This window comes from Sceloporus occidentalis, unplaced genomic scaffold, assembly GCF_023333645.1.
Source record: "Sceloporus occidentalis isolate IW3139 unplaced genomic scaffold, rSceOcc1.0.p SCAF_26, whole genome shotgun sequence".
In the NCBI taxonomy this organism is placed as follows: Eukaryota; Metazoa; Chordata; class Lepidosauria; order Squamata; family Phrynosomatidae; genus Sceloporus; species Sceloporus occidentalis.
The window spans coordinates 6,589,385-6,609,346 of record NW_028317006.1 but is presented as its reverse complement, the minus strand read 5'-3'; the positions used below and the strand labels follow the sequence as shown (position 1 = coordinate 6,609,346).

The following is a 19,962-nucleotide window of genomic DNA, read 5'->3' as shown; positions in this document are numbered from 1 at the left end:
TGGTTCACCATAACCACATGTGTAAGATGATGTCACTAAAAAGAGGCATTTGTCATTTAGTCGGTAGCCTTTAATTTCCAGGAGCTATGTTAAGTCACATTGGGCATTCAGCACCAAAAATCCATAGAACACGTTATCATTTACATCTAAAATACGCTCATCTAGACTATAGCCTCAATCTATGTTGTGTTACATATCTGAGTAATACACTATGTTCAACTACAGAAAGGGTTAAACTAGAAATGTCAGAATGAATCTGCAGATAAAAATAGTTTAACTGCTCAGTTAAACAAATATATATATATATATATATATATATATATATATATATATATATATATATATATATATATATATATATATCAGCTGGTGAGCTGCATAATTAGTCTGGACTCCTGTGTTGGATCTGATTTACAAGACAGAGTTTTTCCAACAGATGCAAAAACCCTCAACTAAATGTGAGACCGCAAAAAAGTATCTTACTAAATGTAGAACAATAGCATATGTTCTAAAGACATCTTTAGACAATTGCAAAGCTTATTACACGATGATGTCACACATGTTCGTGCAGTAAGCTGGTTAGGATGGCTGATGATTAGAAGCCTAGTTAAAAGGCAGCACATTAACTTCATATGCCTCTCTCAATGTATTGTACTTAAGCTGGAGACGCAAACCTGGAGGATTCACATTTCAAGACATTTTGTCAGACACACTTAAATATTTCCTTCCCAGCTTGAGTCTGTATCAAAACTCTTAATCAGATTTCCTATTTGCAAAGCAACCAGCCGATTAAACTCTAGGAATATAAACAAGAAATCCAAAACTATATGCTTAATGTTATTTATTACAAGATTAGCAGATAATTGCTGGATTGAATCACCTGTCTTATACTTAACTGAGTGACAGTGCTTAAAAATTTGGTTTGGTAAATATGGTTTATAATTTAAATCTCGGACTAATGCTAATATAGATATAAAGACTACTAGACTGTGACATTAACAAAAAAAGTCTAATTGTAATCAATAGAAAAGAAAAAACTTCTGATAAGGAAATTCAATGTGGTGCCAGACTATTAGTGTGACTTAAAAAGATATATTTTAACAAGTGTTCTGTTTCCCTAGTGAAAAGAAGTGGAAACAATGTTTGTCAAAAACTGTATACAACTTACAGAAAAAAAATGTGAAATTACATTTTTTTGGATGGTTGTTACATAAAAAGAAGCCACAACACTTACCGCTATGGTAACTACAGCCTTCTAAAATAATACTGTGTGAGTAATGAGCTTCTGCTGTGGTAGCAAGATGCGATAACATCAGTCAGGAGTTTTTCCTTGATCATGCACAATGATTCAGAGGTAGAATTGGCATTTACTGGCATATGCAATCTTTGTTTTTCCAATTAGTGACCAAGGAATTGAAATATTTTCTTTTTTTTGCTACATTTTAGATGGGTCATTGAGTTGAATCCATTGTGTAAACCCTCCATCAATGGTCCAAAGTTTTCATCTGATTTTGACAGGTTTGAGATGCTACCAAGGTCTGAGCCCCTGCAGACAACAAAGAAGGCTGTACATCAATGGAATTAGGCACTGCTGTCAAATTCCATGTTTCTATATGAATCACTTTAGAAATCCTCTTTTTGGAGTTTAATTAACATACCTTTAAATGTCATTCTGAATGAATAGAAATAGTCATTTTCATTTTAAAATGTCTTTTGGGTAAATGTGGCTTATTGCGGCTCTTCCTGATTTAAAATGTAATGCATATTTTGGAAATGATTGTGTGTCACCTTTGATATTACCTGTGCTTTGTCTTAGTGTTACATCATCAAATGCATTAAGTCCTTTGTCGGTAAAACAGTGGAAGAGAATTGATGGATTTAATTCAATGCGTTTGTTTTACTTCTAGTTAAGATAAATCCCTACCTCATATCTGTTAATAACCTACGCTAAACCATTCTTACAATATAATTTAGTAATAGTTTTGAAATACATATGCAAAAATAGTTAGAATTTTCATTAGGAAGCTGCTTTCCTCCTTTAGTTGTATGCAATATTACATTGCTTCATCAACTTTCCACTTGAGCAAGGCTTATGCTGGATTCTTGGCCTTTAAAATTGAGAGACCTGAGCCAGCACTAAATGATTTTCTAAACCCTTGGATTTCCATCTTCCGGACAAATTGTGTCCTGAATGTATCTTCCATTGGATATTTGTGTAGGCGTAGGCACAAAAAGGAGTTTATGGACTTTCCAAATATGTGAGACATGGATGTAAACAGAGCGAAATTGCAGAGGCTCATTCTGTAGACTTGAAAACAGTTAACCACTGACGTAATGTCTATTCCCAAACCAAAGCCTCTCAGCAGTTTGGTTGCCACCAATTCATATAGGTCAATATTAGCCCATAACATGGTGAATCTCACAAGTCTTGCTAACCCAAACATAAATAAAATTCTGAAACATTTCACATTTACATGAGCATATTTATTTTTATTTTTTTTATTTTTTTTTACTAAAGCTTGTCTTTTCTTTCTTACACATAGTAAAACATAGTTGGCATTGGGGACTAAATTTGCAATGTGGGGGTGGAAATGTATATCCCATAACCACAAGTACATCTGTCCAGAGAATGCTGAAGGGGAAGTCTGGCTGCTGAGAAACTGCTACCTTAAACCATCTGCCAAATAGCTTGATCCGTACGAGACCCTGAAAGTGTTTTAGTTTCAGATCTATGGCAGAACAGAGAAAACCTCAACCTCTGTGAAATAAATTATCAATCATAATTCTGGCAAGTACAGGATAGATGTTAGTCCCAGTAGTTTGAAGCTACCGCAGAATTAGATGGCGGCTTCAAACTATTGGCACTACGTCTGGCATGTACTGCGCATACAGCCTAATGGTTCAAATGAAACATTTGTGCTCAATAAACTCTCAATAGATGCTTTGTCATTTTAGACTGTTTATTGTGAGCAAAAATGCACTACATTATCTTATTTTTGCTTATGCAAAGGAAAAAAACCAAAGAAATATGTGCCACAATTACCTTTGACGTGATCTCATATATACACTTTAATTTGGTGGTTATTTTCACTGGTACCGATGTATTCTTTGTCTTTTATTTGAGGTTAGTCAAGATCTTTCCTAATCTCAGTAGATTCTCAGGGTCATGCAGTCCAATACTGGCTGTTCTGTATCCTACACTGAATTGATGATGTTAGTCTTCATAATCAGAAATAAAGCCTCTGTGTGCACACTAATGATAAAATAAGAGATATCTTTCTTAAATCCTGATTTTGTAGGGGATTCTTGAAATCTAATTTGAGCCCATTCAATTGAAACAATTTATTGCATAAGATTTAGATGAATGGTTTCAAGTCAGTGAATTTTGTTAAAATGCTTGCCTTCAAGTATATATTACTTCAGTGAAAGAAATTGCAGAAATGGTAGAGGGTAACACAGTGCATAGTACTATATAAACATACTGTATGGCTATCCTGAATCTAAGACCAAGGACTGATTACAGTTTGAGTCTTTACTCCAGGAACAATATGCAGACTAGATGGGACAAAAGGTTCAGAGCTAACATCAAATTCTACATTCTCATAACATAATAGTACAAGCCACTATTTAAAATGTCTTAGAAATTAATGAATTTATGATAATCATAAAAAATAAGTAGCGTGCAACATGCTCTCTACCTTTGGAAATTTCTCAGAACTTTATTCCGTAACATTGACCACTGCCTTGTAGAACCAACATGAGCTTATTTTAGTATTGAACTATAGCAGTGTAACATAGTGTCATCTGTAAAGTGCTGAAATAACTTAATTTTGATGGACAGTATTTCTATGTACCATTTATGTATTTTATACATTTGTAGATTACAGGAAATACTTTACAGTTTTCAGATGTGTTTAACAATACACTAAAAATGTTTGTATAGGTGATCAGATCGAGTACTAACTGCTGCACACTGAGTGTGGTTGAAGATAGGACACACCAGGATTAAGATGAAATCTGGTCTTCTTGCCTGTCTACTGTTCTTGGAGGTGGTCTGCATATCTGGACAAGGTTAGTACAAATACCGTGAAGTAAACAGGGATAAATTTGTATCCTTTTACAATCTCAACTATTTACATGAGTCACATTTGCCCAGTCTAAATCAAGACTACAGAAGATAAATCTAAGGCTTAGTGAGTGTCGCAGGAGACACATAATAAAGCACCATTATATTTCCTCAGCTGCCTGTCAAAAGGTTCTAATTTGTCATGGATTTACAGATGTTGATTCAATGCACAGATGCTGATTGAACGTACATACTTGTATGAACACTCTTAGATGCTGTATAATGTATACATAGAACCCCACAATTGTTGGTATCAAATTGGGTCTAAGATCTTTTCTGTAGGGGATCAGAAATAGTAATAAAATTAAAAATAAAATTCACTGATACAATGTGTATTATGTAGATAAAAGCGATAATTTTGCAAAATCAGACATCTTATAGTGGCTATATATGGATGGTTGCTATGGTGATAAGATTTTTTGTAAACATTGTACTTAAATCTCTTTAAATCCAAAACCTAATTACAGGTTCGTTTTTCAGATTCTCAAATGTAATTTTTCAAAATACTTTTAAGTCCTGAAAAGCAAAATGAAAACAAGTGCAAGTCTTGTGGCAATTTAGATGTTAGCACTTTACTGTTAATGGTAAGCATTGTTAAAAGAGCTCAGGTTTAGGGCTCACTGGTATGATATGGAATTAAGACCTTAAGTTCAACAGAATTCTTGATGACAAAACCTTTAGAGGGCATCACACATGCTTATTATTAGCACTTATTTCTAATCATGTGATCGGTTTGGAAGATCCTAGATTACTTTTTGTTGATTTACTATTATAAATGTATGGTATTTTTGTCAGATTTAGGGTGGTCTTATATTTTTCCCCCCTATATAAATTCATACACAAAAATCTAAAGTGGCCTCTCTGTGCTGTTGAGCATATTCCTGCAATTTCCACCACCCAAGGAATTCACTATTGAATTCTTAGTATCCTTAGAGCTTTTTTAAGACTGACTAACTATAGATCCCCTTGTGCTTAGGATCAGGTTCCTAAGCTGTATTTTGGGAGCCTGAAAATTCATTTGCTGTCAAATAATAGATGAAGAATTGTCTTCTTTGGGCACAAGGAATCTGAGGCAAGCTTTGGAAAAGGCTCTTGGAAACTCAAAATAACTGAACATGCATAAACCAAACGCCCAACTCTACATTGAATAAACCTCTGTAAAACACGTAGATGAAAACACAATATGTTATATACACCCACAGAATTATATATAAAAGCGGATAATGGCTGCTTGACTATAAATCTTTAGGTATATTGCCAAGATACTTATATTTGGCCAGTTTATTCTGCCATTTTGAATAACTTTTCATTTATTTAGTATGGGTCTATGTACATCGATACATTAAATTTCCTTGAATTCTTGAATTCCCTTAGCTTAGATAAAAACCCAGCAATAAGCATGCTCATATTTATAGTGACATCACAGTAACAGTCTTTCTTTTTCATCTGTGTTTCATTGCAGTCTTTGTGCCAGGCATATATATCACTGTAAGTAGGACAGGAGTATTTGCTGCACTGTGGCTTAAAGCCAAACCTTTAGGGTTCAAAAAGAACATACATCTGGTATTGATGAAAACTGGCACTTCATCAAAAAACCAAACAGATTCGTTTGCCTTCTAAATATAGATTTCCCTAATAATCTCAGCAGATTTACATATGCAAGATCTTGGTTTTACATTAAAAAAGATTACAGCACATATTAACATATACATAGTTAAAAAACCCTGAATGTTCTAGAATATAGCTAGAAAGTAGAGGATGCCCAATCATGAAGTCATTGCACAGCGTATTTCATTTTATTCAATTATTGAACATTAAAAAAAAATCATCATTAAACCTAATGTACCTATCCGCTTTTCACATTAATTATGTTTTGTGCAAAATCTTTTTAATCTGTTATGTGCAGAAAAAGATAATTTGAGAGTAACTAACAACTCTACCCTGTTGTGAATTCCAGGTTTCCAGAAACAAGATGCTGTGTTAAGTCAGTCTAAAAGAAGAATAAGAGTGGGGAAGAAGACTGTTGGCTCTTTGGCAATAATCAAAGCAGATGGTATAATTAATAATGTGTTACATTGTAATTGTGTGAATTAATTGTAAACCTTATAAAATATATTGGGTTCTCAGGCTTTTAGTCTACAAAACAATACTGTATTTAAGCTTCTTAAGAATACATTTTTTTTTTAGAAAAAGTACTACTTATAAAATCCTAAGCAAAAAAAATGAATTAGTGTTAATAAGGTTCTTTTACCATTAGATCGTGTGGTACATTGCTTGCCTTAAACCAGCTTAATTTGTAACCTAAGTGTAAGCTGTTTATAGGTTTGTCACCTAAATACAACTGCAGAATTATAAAAAAAAATGTCCCACTAAGCATCACATTTAAATAGTACCAAACTCAACTGCAAAATCAAGACAATTCTTTCCTACTTTTTCAGAAACTGTAAATACACCAGAACTGGCAGCACCCCCCCCCTTATTTTACAAGGTTATTTAATACCTTTTATGTAGTGTCCATAAGCCCTGCAATATTCAAGTGCTTTAACTAGAGTATCTATAAAACATGGCCTGTTATTAACACACTTATAAAATAATATCCCCTGCGCTTATTTTTATTTTATATTGGTGGTAAATTATTGTATAAAATGGTTTACCTGGAAGTAACAGATGATAGCTTCGGCATAAATTTTAGTGGCTGAAACAAATCAAAGATAAATAAAAGAATGACAAAAATGGGTAAAAGTTCTTTTTGTATAATACTGCAACCTACTCTACACCACTCTTGGGTAAAACTAAAGTAGATGTATGAAGTCTATGAGATATTCTATGTTTTTTAGGTGTGGATATATCCCTTTTAAATGCTGCACCTTCAAATAAATATAAACTGTTTATTCCTATGTAACAATAAGCCACAGACCCACTGGCTTCATAGGAGAAAATTATTTATTTTCAAAATAAAACAAATAAAATAAAAAATTAAGCATTTTAAATCTGTGGGCAGGGATATCTTTTTTGGTCAGAGAGGAGTTTCAGTATCCCAGGGTCTTTATCCTTTTTGCATCAATCAGCAAGGATTTTGTCCAGTAGTTCCAATGATATTATTTTTCATACTTAGAGCTTCAGGAATGGACCACCTGGTTTAACATTGATCACCCAGGAGGCAATGGGGACTACGAGCGTTTGGATGCTATTAGATTCTACTACCCTAATCGAGTATGCCAGAAACCTCTCCGCATGGAAGCGCGCACTACAGAATGGGTACCAGCAGGGAAGACCGGAGAAGTGGTGCACTACAGCCTGACAAAAGGATTCTGGTGCATCAATAAAGAACAAGTGGAGGGCAGGAACTGCTCCAACTATTCAGTTCGCTTTCTGTGCCCTGTGGGTAAGCTGAATTCCCCATCACTCTTTAATTATTTAACTTTATTTAAGGGGTCATACAATGAAAGAACAACCATATGAAGGGCCAAACATTTTACCAGCGCCTACTATAACAATTGATGTAATGTAGTGGGTAGTGAAAACAACACAATATTTCTATTTCCTTACTCTTCAATATTGAATTTCTTTAACATGTCATCACCATCTACCTTTTTTGGCTGAGCATTCCTTAGATCATCTCTTAATAAAGTAGGATATAAATATAAAAAAGATAAATGAATGAATGTGTTATAATGCTATATATATGCCATATCAGTTATAGCACCCTCCGTAATAAAAGAGTCTTGGTCGGAATGGTCAAAGTGGAGTGAATGTTCGGCCAAATGTGGAGAGAGTGGGATGCAGACACGGAGGAGGTCCTGTCTAGCAGAAGACAACTGGCAGGAGCACTGTAATGGTCCAACAGAGGAGGGACGCAGGTGTACTGGGAGCTCCTGTGCAGGTAATGCTAATGTGACTTACAAATGTGATTAGATTTCAAAGGACATAGTGTTTTAAAGGAGATACCATTACTTGACTTAAAAATTGAGAGGTCCCTAAATTTCTGTGGTGTCAATTCTGCAGAAAAAAGGGCTCGTCTACATGCACAGATTTATGGGCAGCAACCATTACGTCTCTAAGATCATTACTGATGTCTTTCCTCCTTAACACACCGGAATGCTCCACACCACCAAACTGCTAAATCTTTGGCTTTTATAGAGGTAGTCACACTTGCTGATGATCAATTAGTCAAGGGCATTTGATTAGCAGAACCTGTCTACAACTTAATACCTCTGGTAGCAGTAAGGGAGTATTACGTTTTTCACACATCTTTTCCATTTTGGCTTTATTTTTGTTGAATAATTCATGGCACAGTGTAATATGTCATGTGTTGTTGTTCATCTGAGGTTGTATAAGACCTGCTAAGGAACAGATGAGAAAGGAGATCCATAAGTGTAAAAAAGGTAAAAATGCCTTAGAGTGCCTGGATTTTAAATATGGATAGACATATGCTTAGTTTGGAGGACAGGAAGCTATTAGGTTAATGATATTTCAGGCAGACAGGGTGATGCTCATACTTAAATTGGCATTTTGTTCTCGTCTGCAATTCTTCATTTAGTTAGATAGAGCTCTCTTCTTGTAAGCAGTCAGATAATTACTAATATTTTGGAAGTTATAGCTGACTTTAGAGTCAATCTATAGAACAGTAGCACTCTGACTTTATGAATGGAGGTAGCTTCTGAATATATTCTAGGCTCCCCTCTCTGACTAGACAGAAATTAATGATAGAGTGGTAGCTACAGTATTCTTACTTCAGTCTTTAAAAATCCATTGAGGGGAAAACTAAGTAAATGGGGTTCTAATTTAAGTGGCTACACTTTTCTTTTAAGTTTGGCAGAGGGAAAAATAAATTTGCATCTTCAACCACCCTGAATATGCAGATCCATGTTAAAATAATTTTTCCATTTGACATTTTATAGATTTCTACACTAAATAAAATTATCTAGAGTTTGTAGATTAAAACAAGCTAAACATGTGCATTAGAATGGGTGTTAAAAAACACTACAGATGTTCCACCGAGGGTTTTGTGTATTTTTCTTGCCGAATAGTGACTATTATTGTTAATCTTAAATTACATTTTCTTGTCTCTGCGTTTCAGCCTGTGATATCAGCTGTCCCATAGGTCAAGTAAGTGCGGACTGCAGTATTTGTGTGTGTAAGAATCACATGTTGTACGGCATAGCTACACTTCAAGATGGCGCACCTGCAGCAGAAGTCAAAGTCTATGTCATAGGGAAGAAACCCAAACTGGAAGCAGTATCTGATCTGCAGGGGAGGTTCCAAGTAGAGAGAGTGTGTCCGAACAGCACCTTGCAACTGAAACTGGAAAAGTATGCTGTGATCAATGTAAAAGTGCCTCTCAGCAATGGAACATCTTCATCCATCAAAGTATCATTCAAGAGAAAAGGTAAAATACCTTGAAACAATGTGACTCCTTGCAAGCATAGACAGAAAGTGCTACCATTAATGTCAAAGGGAGAGCCTTCCTGCCAGTGACTGACTGCTTTAAGCTTTGGCAGAATGTCCAGAACTGTTTCAAGTCTGATGTTTTACGATAACATGGACAAAAATACTCTTGCAAATAATACCACAATAACAGAATACGTTTTAAACGAATAATATGGCACTTATATCATTCAAAAGATTAAATCTGTCTATAAACTTCAATGCACGTGTGCTGTATGTTTTTTCCAGCTTTCTACTGGGCACTAAAATAATTTTTTTCTACAGATTTCTAGACAGTTATTATGTTTTTTTTATGGTCTAGAATCTATGTGTACAATATATCCATTTAAGTTGTGTTAATACTCACAATACTCAAACACAAATTAATGTAATGTGGTGCTCACACAGTTAACGTGTGTTAACCTTATTCTGCAAAGCCCATTGAGTTGGCTGGGTGAAGTGGTTTTCTATTGATTTTCAATGTAGCTTTTTGTAACATCAACAGTCTAGATTGCATGATCACAAACATTTTTTAGATATATTTCAATCACAAACACAAATGTATTTTAACTACTATTTTCCACAATAAACGTTGAGATCGCTCATTGCATTCAGCAAAATACATCTCCATCACTGATAAGACTTAAGGTTTTCTATATATTGCAAGAAAGTGGGTTATTCAAAAAAATTTTTGTCTATTACAGAAAAACCTTATATGGTGGAGAATCCAGAAAGTAAAGTGAGAAGAATAGGGCAGAGTGTGACATTCTGCTGCACAGCTGAAGGAGAGTCACCTGCGGAGCAGTACCTCTGGTGAGTGGCAGTGATGGTCAGTTTGCGCTAATGACCTCCTTAACATACTGTGATGGTATAGTCTAGGTTAAGTGAAGAAAAAGTGATACTTCTGTTTGGAAAATGAGCAGGTTATTTCTTAGTATATTATTGGCTGAACAAGATAGACCTATGTGGTTAGATATTTTTTGGTTGTGCTTCCTGGTCCCATTTAAAAAGAGCAAAAGTCCATCGTTGACTTTACTGTATTTCTTATACAGGGCTCCATGTGCATTTTACCATTCACCGACCTATGTGCTATTAGCTCTTGCTATGTGTATGCCCTCATTATGAAAAATATATTTCTCACTGTTTGCTCAAATGTCCCCCATCTAACATTACATTATGTCTTTAATATGTGAAAACATTTCTACCACCAACCCCTTCCTCTCATATTCCACCACCAAAGTTCACTAATTAATTTGTTTCTTTTATGTGAGAATCAAAACCAGATGATTTTTCTTTATAATTGTCAAACGTACATTTTGCAGTTTTATGGCCTTTTTAATATTCAATTAATCAATAAGCATCTGCTGTTAAATTCTCAATGTAGTCAGTTTGCTTAAGATATAAAATTCTGTATTTTTTGCTGTTATTTTATATCACAATGTATTTAAGCCATGTATCAAATTATTATTATTATCATTTTATTTTTCATTATTATTATCCTTTATTTTCTTTAGTCATACAAAGTGGACCCCCCCTTGTTATAGGTGTGGCTAAGGGCAAGTCTGTACTAAGACTTTTTCAGCGACTATTAATATTTTTGAAACAGATTGATGAATGTATTATGTTTAGCCCTTTTTTAGACACATTATCGACTGATTATAGGTTCACTATTGGTGTTTAGGGCTATAGAACACTTGGGTTGCAACCTTATTTTTTCTGGAAAAGAAATCAGGAGTTGTGATTTATATTCATGCGTTTATTTGTGCTTAAATATCCTAAACATAAAATTATATTTATAAAAAAATATTTATAAAAATGATAACACAGGCATCTATTATGGTCTAATTGTAAATGTAAAGTCTTCACAGCTGACAATTTACTGTCTGCTTCCTCTTGCAGCCTTTTTTTTAACCATATATGCCGATGTGCACATTTTAAGCCTGTAAGAAATTCTAGAAAAATAGCCCTAAACTTTTAGAATATCAAACAAAATAGGTAAAATGCTAAACTGCAGTGATATCAACAATCCATGTTTCACATTGACATGTTATTGTGTTATAATCTCTAAAGATTAGAATAATTCCAAAATGTGTAGTGAGGATTAGTGGTTCATTTCATTTTGTGTTCTGAAGGTACCATAATGGAACCTTGCTGAACCAGAACACATTCAAACAAAGCAACCAGCTGATCCTACGGAAGCTGCAGATGAACCAAGCTGGTGAATACTACTGCAAAGCTAAGAATGAGGCAGGATTTGTGAAATCCCAGCCGGCCAGACTTACACTTATTGGTAAGTGGAAAAACTAACCTAACAGTGACCGCATTCTTATACAAAGAGGCATCCTCTAATTTGAATAAACAGAGGGATTTTAAGTTTGGTATGGCACAAATGTTTAAAAACCTATTATTCTTTCAGTTTTCATCCCAGTAGGTCGTTTTAAAATACACATTTCCTTTTAAATACTGTGTAAAAAAACATCTATAGCAAAGAAGTGGATTATTTAGATATCTGACAATATACGTGAACCAGACCCTAGTAAGCAGTCTCTGACTTGGACACTCTGTATGAAGCTTTATTAATTGATCATTGACGGCTTAAATAATATTTTTGCAATCTTTTTAATTGCCACTTACAATTGTCACTAGGAAGAGAATGCTGTCAGTATCCCTGTAGATTTTAATGATTAAATTCTTAAGGTGTCTATTTCCTGTGGATGTGTGTTATAGTGTTTAGATGAAATAACTTTATCTTGACCCACTAAATCATTTCATGTTTCCAAACATTTTTTCTAACCAACTGCCCCTGTTAACAGATTTTTCAATCATGTTTCCTTATATTCTGATCTGGGAACTTCCTAGTTTTAGCCATTGAGGTATACCTTTTGCTCTCCATATGGGAACTGACTGGGGGGGATGTCTAGCTACAAGTGGTTGAGGAAAAAATAATGTGAATACTGAAATATTAACATATTATACAACTTTTACAGCTAATCGAGATCTTCCTTGCAATCCAAACCCCGAATATCATGTAATCCGGCTTCCCCATGACTGTTTCCAAACTTCTACTAATTCTTTCTACTACAATGTGGGCAAGTGTCCCTCCAGTGCTTGCCCTGGGGATCTGGACAATGGACTCAGGTGCAAAGACACAGTGCCCTACTGCTGTGGAATTGCAAAAACAGAAGTCAAAGAGATTGCATGTCAGGGTTATACACTTCCTGTTAAGGTGGCTGTGGAATGTGGTTGCCAAAAGTGCACCGAAACCAAAATAATTGTTAGAGGGAGAGCAATTGCAGCTGATACCGGCGAGCCATTGCGTTTCGGTCACATTTACATGGGAAATTCAAGAGTTAGTATGACTGGTTATAAAGGCACTTTCTCAATCCAAGTGCCTGCAGAAACAGAAAGGCTGGTTCTTACTTTTGTTGATCGACTTCAGAAGTTTGTAAACACAACCAAAGTGCTTCCATTCAACAAAAAAGGGGGTGCTGTGTTTCACGATGTGCATGTTCTCAGGAAGAAAAAACCAGTGACACTAGATTCTACAAAGACAAATCAGATATCTTTAGGTGAAGTAGAAAACACCGACCCTATAGCTGAGCTGGAAATTCCACCAAATTCCTTCTACAGACAAAACGGAGAAGCCTACAATGGAAAAGTGAAGGCAAGTGTCACATTTTTGGACCCACGGAACATATCAACAGCCACTGCTGCACAAAGTGACCTGAACTTTGTCAATGATGAAGGAGACACCATGCCACTGCACTCCTATGGGATGTTTTCTGTGGACTTTACAGACGAAGATGCCAAAGAAAGTCTAAATGCAGGTGCAGTTAAAGTGTTTCTTGATTCTACACAAGTAAAAGTGCCTGGACACCTTGAACAAATGAAACTGTGGTCCCTGAACCCATTAACTGGATTATGGGAGGAAGAAGGTGACTTCTTGAAAAAAGGAGTTAGACGTGGAAAAAGAGAGGAGAGAACCTTCCTTGTTGGAAACATGGAAATCAGAGAAAGACGGCTGTTTAATCTAGATGTCCCTGAATCCAGGAGATGCTATGTCAAGGTACGTGCATACAGGAGTGAAAGGTTTCTGCCAAGTGAACAAGCTGAAGGTGTGGTGGTGAACCTGATCAATATGGAACCCATGTCAGGATTTGCATCCAACCCCAGAGCTTGGGGCCGTTTTGACAGCGCCATAACAGGTCCTAATGGTGCATGTTTGCCAGCGTTTTGTGATGATAGAAACCCAGATGCATACTCAGCATTTGTAACAGCCACCTTAGGAGGAGAAGAACTAGAAGCAGTAGAATCTTCTCCTAAATTTAACCCAAATATAATTGGTGTTCCGCAGCCCTACTTAAACAAACTAAATTATAGAAGAACAGATCATGATGACCCCAAAGTCAAAAAGACAGCTTTTAGCATTAACGTAGCTAAGCCAAATCCAAATGCTGCTGAGGAAAGCAATGGTCCTGTCTATGCTTATGACAAACTACGGGAGTGTGAGGAAGCACCATACAATGCTGCACATTTTAGGTTTTACAGAGTGGAAGGAGATAGATATGATTACAACACCGTGTCCTTCGATGAGGATGACCCTATGAGTTGGACTGCTGACTACTTAGCATGGTGGCCCAAACCTATGGAATATCGAGCTTGTTACATGAAAGTTAAAATTGTTGGTCCTCAAGAGATAATTGTAAGGTCTCGAAATATGGGTGGTACTCACCCGCAAACAGTGGGTCAGCTATATGGCATTAGAGATGTACGAAGTATAAGAGACATGGAAGAACCCAATGTCTCCACAGCATGTGTTGAGTTCAAATGTAGTGGCATGCTGTATGACCAGGATAGAGTGGATCGCACTCTAGTGAAGATTGTTCCACAAGGAAGCTGCCGAAGAGAATCCATAAACAGCATGCTGCATGAATACCTTGTCAATCACCTACCAATGGCAGTCAATAATGATACCAATGAGTACACAATGCTGGCTCCTCTTGATCCACTTGGCCATAACTATGGCATCTACACTGTCACGGACCAAGACCCTAGAACAGCCAAGGAGATAGCTCTTGGTAGATGTTTTGATGGAACTTCTGATGGTTCCTCAAGAGTAATGAAGAGTACAGTGGGTGTAGCTCTTACTTTTAGTTGTCTGGAGAAGGATCTAGGACAGCAGAGTGTATTTCGTGGGAACGGTCTGGCTGCTTCAAGTGTCGCCAGAGAGGGTGGCAGAATCGGGCGGCAGCAAAGAGCAAGTAGAGCAAGTAGTAGGTCCAGGCAGGCAAGCAGAATAACTTCTTTGCCAACACAAAGACAAGGTTAACACATACCTTCTCAAAAACACAAATAAAAGTGTCAGTACATTGGATAATTACTATATCTTAAAACTCCTACCGTATGTTTTTTAAAAAGAAGTACAGCAACTAAAAAGGATTAGGCATTCCTCAACAACCAGATTGTACTGTATATACATGTAGCACATATAATAATAAACTGTTCTGCACATTAACCCTTTAATTCATTTACACATATTTTGTTTAGTATCAAGCAATCAAGTTACGTGCTTGAATTAACTATTTCCTCTGTGTGTGTACTTCAGCAGATTTTATTTCATATTACTTCGCAATATTCAAATATGTTTTTTTACTTTATCATCTATTTCTCAGCACTCTGTACTTTTTATTTTAACAACAATGTTCGTTCCGGGGGAGAGAGTTCATTTCACTTGGGTTTTTTTACTCAAAATAAGTCAGTAGCATAATATTACCAAAGAACAACAGAGTGCGTTAATGTGTAGAAAATGCACTTTATAGTGCTTTACATTTAGTGGCATGTAGCATACCTCACATCAGTGAACACTAGAATCTTTTACTATTTTGTGATATACACCAGTTGATATACACCAGATCATATGAATACAAAATTAGAGGTTGTCCTAACTAAGTGCATTACATAGACTACCGTTCAAATGTTTGGGGTTGCTTAGCTTTCATGGAAATAAGGACATTTCTAGCTGTGTAACATCAATGCAAAATGGTTTTCTGATGAGCAATTAGCCTTTTAAACCTGGATTAGCTAACACAACATGCCATAGAAACACAAGAGTGGTGGTTTCTGATACAAAAAAAACAATTAAAAAAATATACACTACTGTTCAAAGGTTTGGGTTCACTTAGAAATTCCTTGTTTTCCATCAGTTTAAGAATTCACTTAAAAATGTCCTTATTTTTGAAAGGAAAGTAAATTACCCCATGTTCTCTATGATACATTAGCAAAACAATTTCCATTATGCGGGGTTCATAGAATCTGGTGTGCAAAGTTCAGATTTGATTTACAGTAGAGAAGATAAATGTTTTTTCTCGTCTGTCAGATATAGGAAACATGCTGATGGCTATCTGCCAGAAACCCGACAAAAAGACATGGTTTCAATAAATAATCCATCTGAAATGTGTTCTGTCCATCCATTTAGTTGTGCACACATGTTTGAGAGCTTCCTCTGGCTAACTAACCTCTCCCTAAGGGAAATGAATACACAAAAGTTCCAGACTATTTCACTATTGTACTTGAAAATGTAAATAGCATTTTATTTATTTCCCATTCCTTATTTTCCTTTTTATGCAATATTCTTCTGGAAGTGGATATTCTTCTTGGTGGGTCAGGCTGAGAAAGAGATTTCTTTTTCTTATTATGTAAGAATCTTTTCGTTATAGCTGAATGCCTAAAACATATAAGACAAACGTAAAGTAAAACCATGGAATATTATTTTTTTGTTTTGCACTTTAATTTCATGTGATACAGCACGGAAATGTAAAACTTAAAAAAATAAAGTTTGAATAGTTTGAAATTTCTTGTTTCTACTGTAATCTATTAACAGCTGCTGTGGATGTTCTTATAGTACCAAAAATGTATTGTGTGCCTTAGTTAGAGCCAATATAGTATTCTTGGCTCGGTTTGTGGACAGTAGACCTGTTGAGACTTAAACTAGCTTCCCTTCCACTGCTCTTAGGGAACCGTATTAGCCAGATGGAGTCTGGCCATGAATGATGATAGCTGTAGTCAAGGTGAAGCTGGAGAGATAGTGGCAGCTAAGCCAGAAGAGAATGGGGAGAGTAACATGTTACTCTACAGAGCTTCAACGAAGAGTTCAAAAATACCCTCCAAAGAACAAAATGGAAAGCTTTATGGAGAGTGCTGTACCCTATCTCAGTTCAGTACCTTACTTGTACAACTCTTCCCTTTCCTTCACATATAAATAATAGACACCTGTTTGTGGGAATCAGAGTTACTCCTAGAACCTAAGAAGCATTAATATTGTATGCCAATATTGTGCCACAATATAGCAGTACCCTGAGCCTTCACGGTAAGTAACAGACAATGGGTACCCGAAATTATAAGTCACTTATATATAGTCAGGCTTCTGAAAGCATGAATTCCAAGAGAAGGGCACTAAAAAAAAGCATTTTATGAAAACCGCTATCCTGTGAAAGACAATGCCATAATATTCACATTAACACTACAATGTAGGGTAAATAGCATTATACTGTCTTATTGATCCTGACTTTCATACAGTAACTGCCAGAGGGCTGGGAAACCCATGGATTTGCAGTGTTGTGATAAATGTAATATCTTTCTGGGTCATGAAGAAACCGATCATGAGTTGTTTGTCTAAGTAAATGCAGCTAAATAAGATTATCTGGTTCTCGACTATTAAACAATGCTGACATGAGACAGTTTAATAGAATGTAGGGAGCTTTTCCACTCAGCAACATGGCGCCACTGAAATGGACTTTCCAGAAAGAAAAGGAAATGGAATAACACGTGACCCTGTAGAGGTGACAATGCATAGAAGCACAGGGCAATACCAGATTACCTACATATTGTTTAAAATTAAGTATATTTGCAGAGCCAGCTTCATCACCTGGCATCCCAGACAGTTGCCCAGAAACCTGAAACAGGGGACACCTGGCAGCAGCGAATTCTTCCTGGGAGACAGTACTGAAGTAGTGGCAGCCCTTGGGAGATTTTACAAAGGGCAGATGGTCCTATTGGGACCAAAACCCTTGAGTTTCTCTATCCTCTTTTGATGCCCCTTTTCAGGGTCAGCATAGGAAATCTTGGGGCCCAATACAAGCCTTAACACAGGACTGCAGGCTCTGTCCTACCCCATCCTTCTCCCACCACTCAACCCCATGCTTCCTCCACCATCCCACTCCATGCTCTTCCCATGTTTTTATATTTTTTTTAAATGAAGTGTTCTTACAAAAGTTGCAAGTGCAAGGCATTGAGATACTTTGACTAGCTTCTACCTTACATTTTGGCCTAGTGTGTCATGTGAAGTGTATGCAGGGTCAGACTGAGAATACAAAATAAACAGCTCTGGAAATAACTGAATATCAGCCCTATATTTCATGGTGCCATTATTGTGCACACGGCACATGTATGGGGTCCTGGGACAAACCATGCATTTGTAAAGAAGTTTTGATGCATAAAAAAAACACACAGTAGTTACTTACCACTGTGGCCCATGACATAATGTAATGGGTTAGGACCATCTGGTTGAGCGCCAGTATAGTCTGAATGATAAATAATATGTATTACTAAAAAATAAAAACATGTGCAAAACATTTGTTACCCAATAATTCATTTTATAACATCCCTAATAACTCTTAAAATATTTTTTTTTTCTAAGCTGTATTGCAACAGTCCAAAACATTTATAGGTTAAAATATGGAAATATCTTTGGCATGTCATAAAGTAGGAATGCCTCGTAAACAAACAGCATAATAGTTTTGGAGATGAACAAGTATTGTGTTGTACTGCCATATGGTAGTTTTAAGCCTGTAACATCCCTTGCAGCAAGCTGCTCTTGGAAGGCATTAGATTAATAATCGTGTCATGGTTTGGTTCCATCATGGCTTCTTTCTCTATTGACATTAGCATTAAAGCCTCCAAATGTGGTTGGGAAAGGGAATTTGTAAGTCTGTTCAAGATGTATTTACGTTTTAAAAGGTTTATTACTGCACTGAGCTTGCATGCTGATAGCCTCCTAGACATAAATCTGCTTTCATTCCTCAGCAAGAGCCCTGGCTGGGATATGGGATAAGGTCCGTAATAGAGGCAAGGAAGGGGCCATTTGCTTAAGCAAGAGCCAGTACAACTTTTAAATACTTGGTTTATTTAATAAAAGCACCTGATTGATAAAAGTGATTGACTGGGTGCTTGGCATTGCCACACTGACATCCCAGTTGGATTCTGCTCTGCTCATGTTATCCAGCTTGAAGACAATGCTCCAGATGACATCAGAGGTGTAAAATATGCATATATGCGTACGCATGTAAGCGAGAGCAGGGGAGGGCTAGGGGTCTGGTGGGGAAGCACAAAAAAATATAGACCAGAAGTAGAGCTGACCCTACCATCAGTCCAGGTGGGTCCGTTGGACCAAGCAGCACTTAGTGGTGTGTGCCACTGGCAGGGGAATGTCAAGGCAGGTGCACTGCATCCCATAGTAGCAGGACAGCAGCAGCTGATTACATGAGAACCACACGTGTTACGGAGACACAGAGCCCTCAAGAAATGCCCATAACATTTTTTTAATACCTTAACAAGATCTACAATTTTAATTGAAGAAAGTGTATAGAATTTGGAGAGGGCATGTAAGTGTTTTTTTATGTATGCATGTGTAAGTGTATGGTGTTGGAGTGGCTGTATGTATGTACAGTGGGGCAAAAAAGTATTTAGTCAGCCACCATGTATTTGAATGCGTATGGGAATGAATGAATAAATGTGTGGATGAATTGTGTGAATGCGTATGACAATTAATGAATTCATGTGTGGATGAATTGCTTGAATGATTTGTGAGACTGCATTAATGAATGTGTTAATGATTTGTGTGAATGAGTAAATGCAAAGATGGTACATGAAGGGTGGGCTTTAACAATAAATAAATAAATAAATATGGGCTGCTCGGGCTTAAATGGCCGGGCCTATTTTTTGTCCCAGTCCGGGCCTGTTTGTAGGGGACCAAATACTTATTTTACCGAGGAATTTACCAATGAATTCATTAGAAATCCTACAATGAGATTTCCTGTATTCTTTCCCCCCATTCTGTCTCTCATAGTTGAAGTGTACCTATGGTGAAAATTACAGGCCTCTCTCATCTTTGTAAGTGGGAGAACTTGCACAATTGGTGGCTGACTAAATACTTTTTTGCTCCACTGTATGTACGTATGTGCAAGTATATGGTGTTACACTCCGCGTGTATAAAGTGTTAGTGTGTGTGCGTGACTGTGTATGTATGTATCTATGTATGTGTAAGTGTAGAATTGCCCTTGACCATCATTACACCCTCCCATATAAGAAGTCATATACAGTGTATGAGACATACGTGCACCAATCGGCACAGA

At 36.5% G+C, this 19,962-nt stretch overlaps 1 protein-coding gene across 1 annotated transcript in view; it reads left to right on the top strand.

The window, feature by feature from the left end:
- Positions 1-14,882, top strand: part of LOC149300060 (cartilage intermediate layer protein 1-like) — a 65,993-nt gene extending 51,111 nt beyond the window's left edge. Inside the window, exons 2-8 of the mRNA XM_089485532.1 lie at positions 6,084-6,179; positions 7,242-7,511; positions 7,824-8,009; positions 9,207-9,515; positions 10,258-10,366; positions 11,686-11,843; positions 12,541-14,882. Coding sequence (XP_089341658.1) covers positions 6,084-6,179; positions 7,242-7,511; positions 7,824-8,009; positions 9,207-9,515; positions 10,258-10,366; positions 11,686-11,843; positions 12,541-14,882 — 3,470 coding nt within the window. The remainder of the gene's footprint in view (positions 1-6,083; positions 6,180-7,241; positions 7,512-7,823; positions 8,010-9,206; positions 9,516-10,257; positions 10,367-11,685; positions 11,844-12,540) is intronic.
- Positions 14,883-19,962: the final 5,080 nt, after the last annotated feature.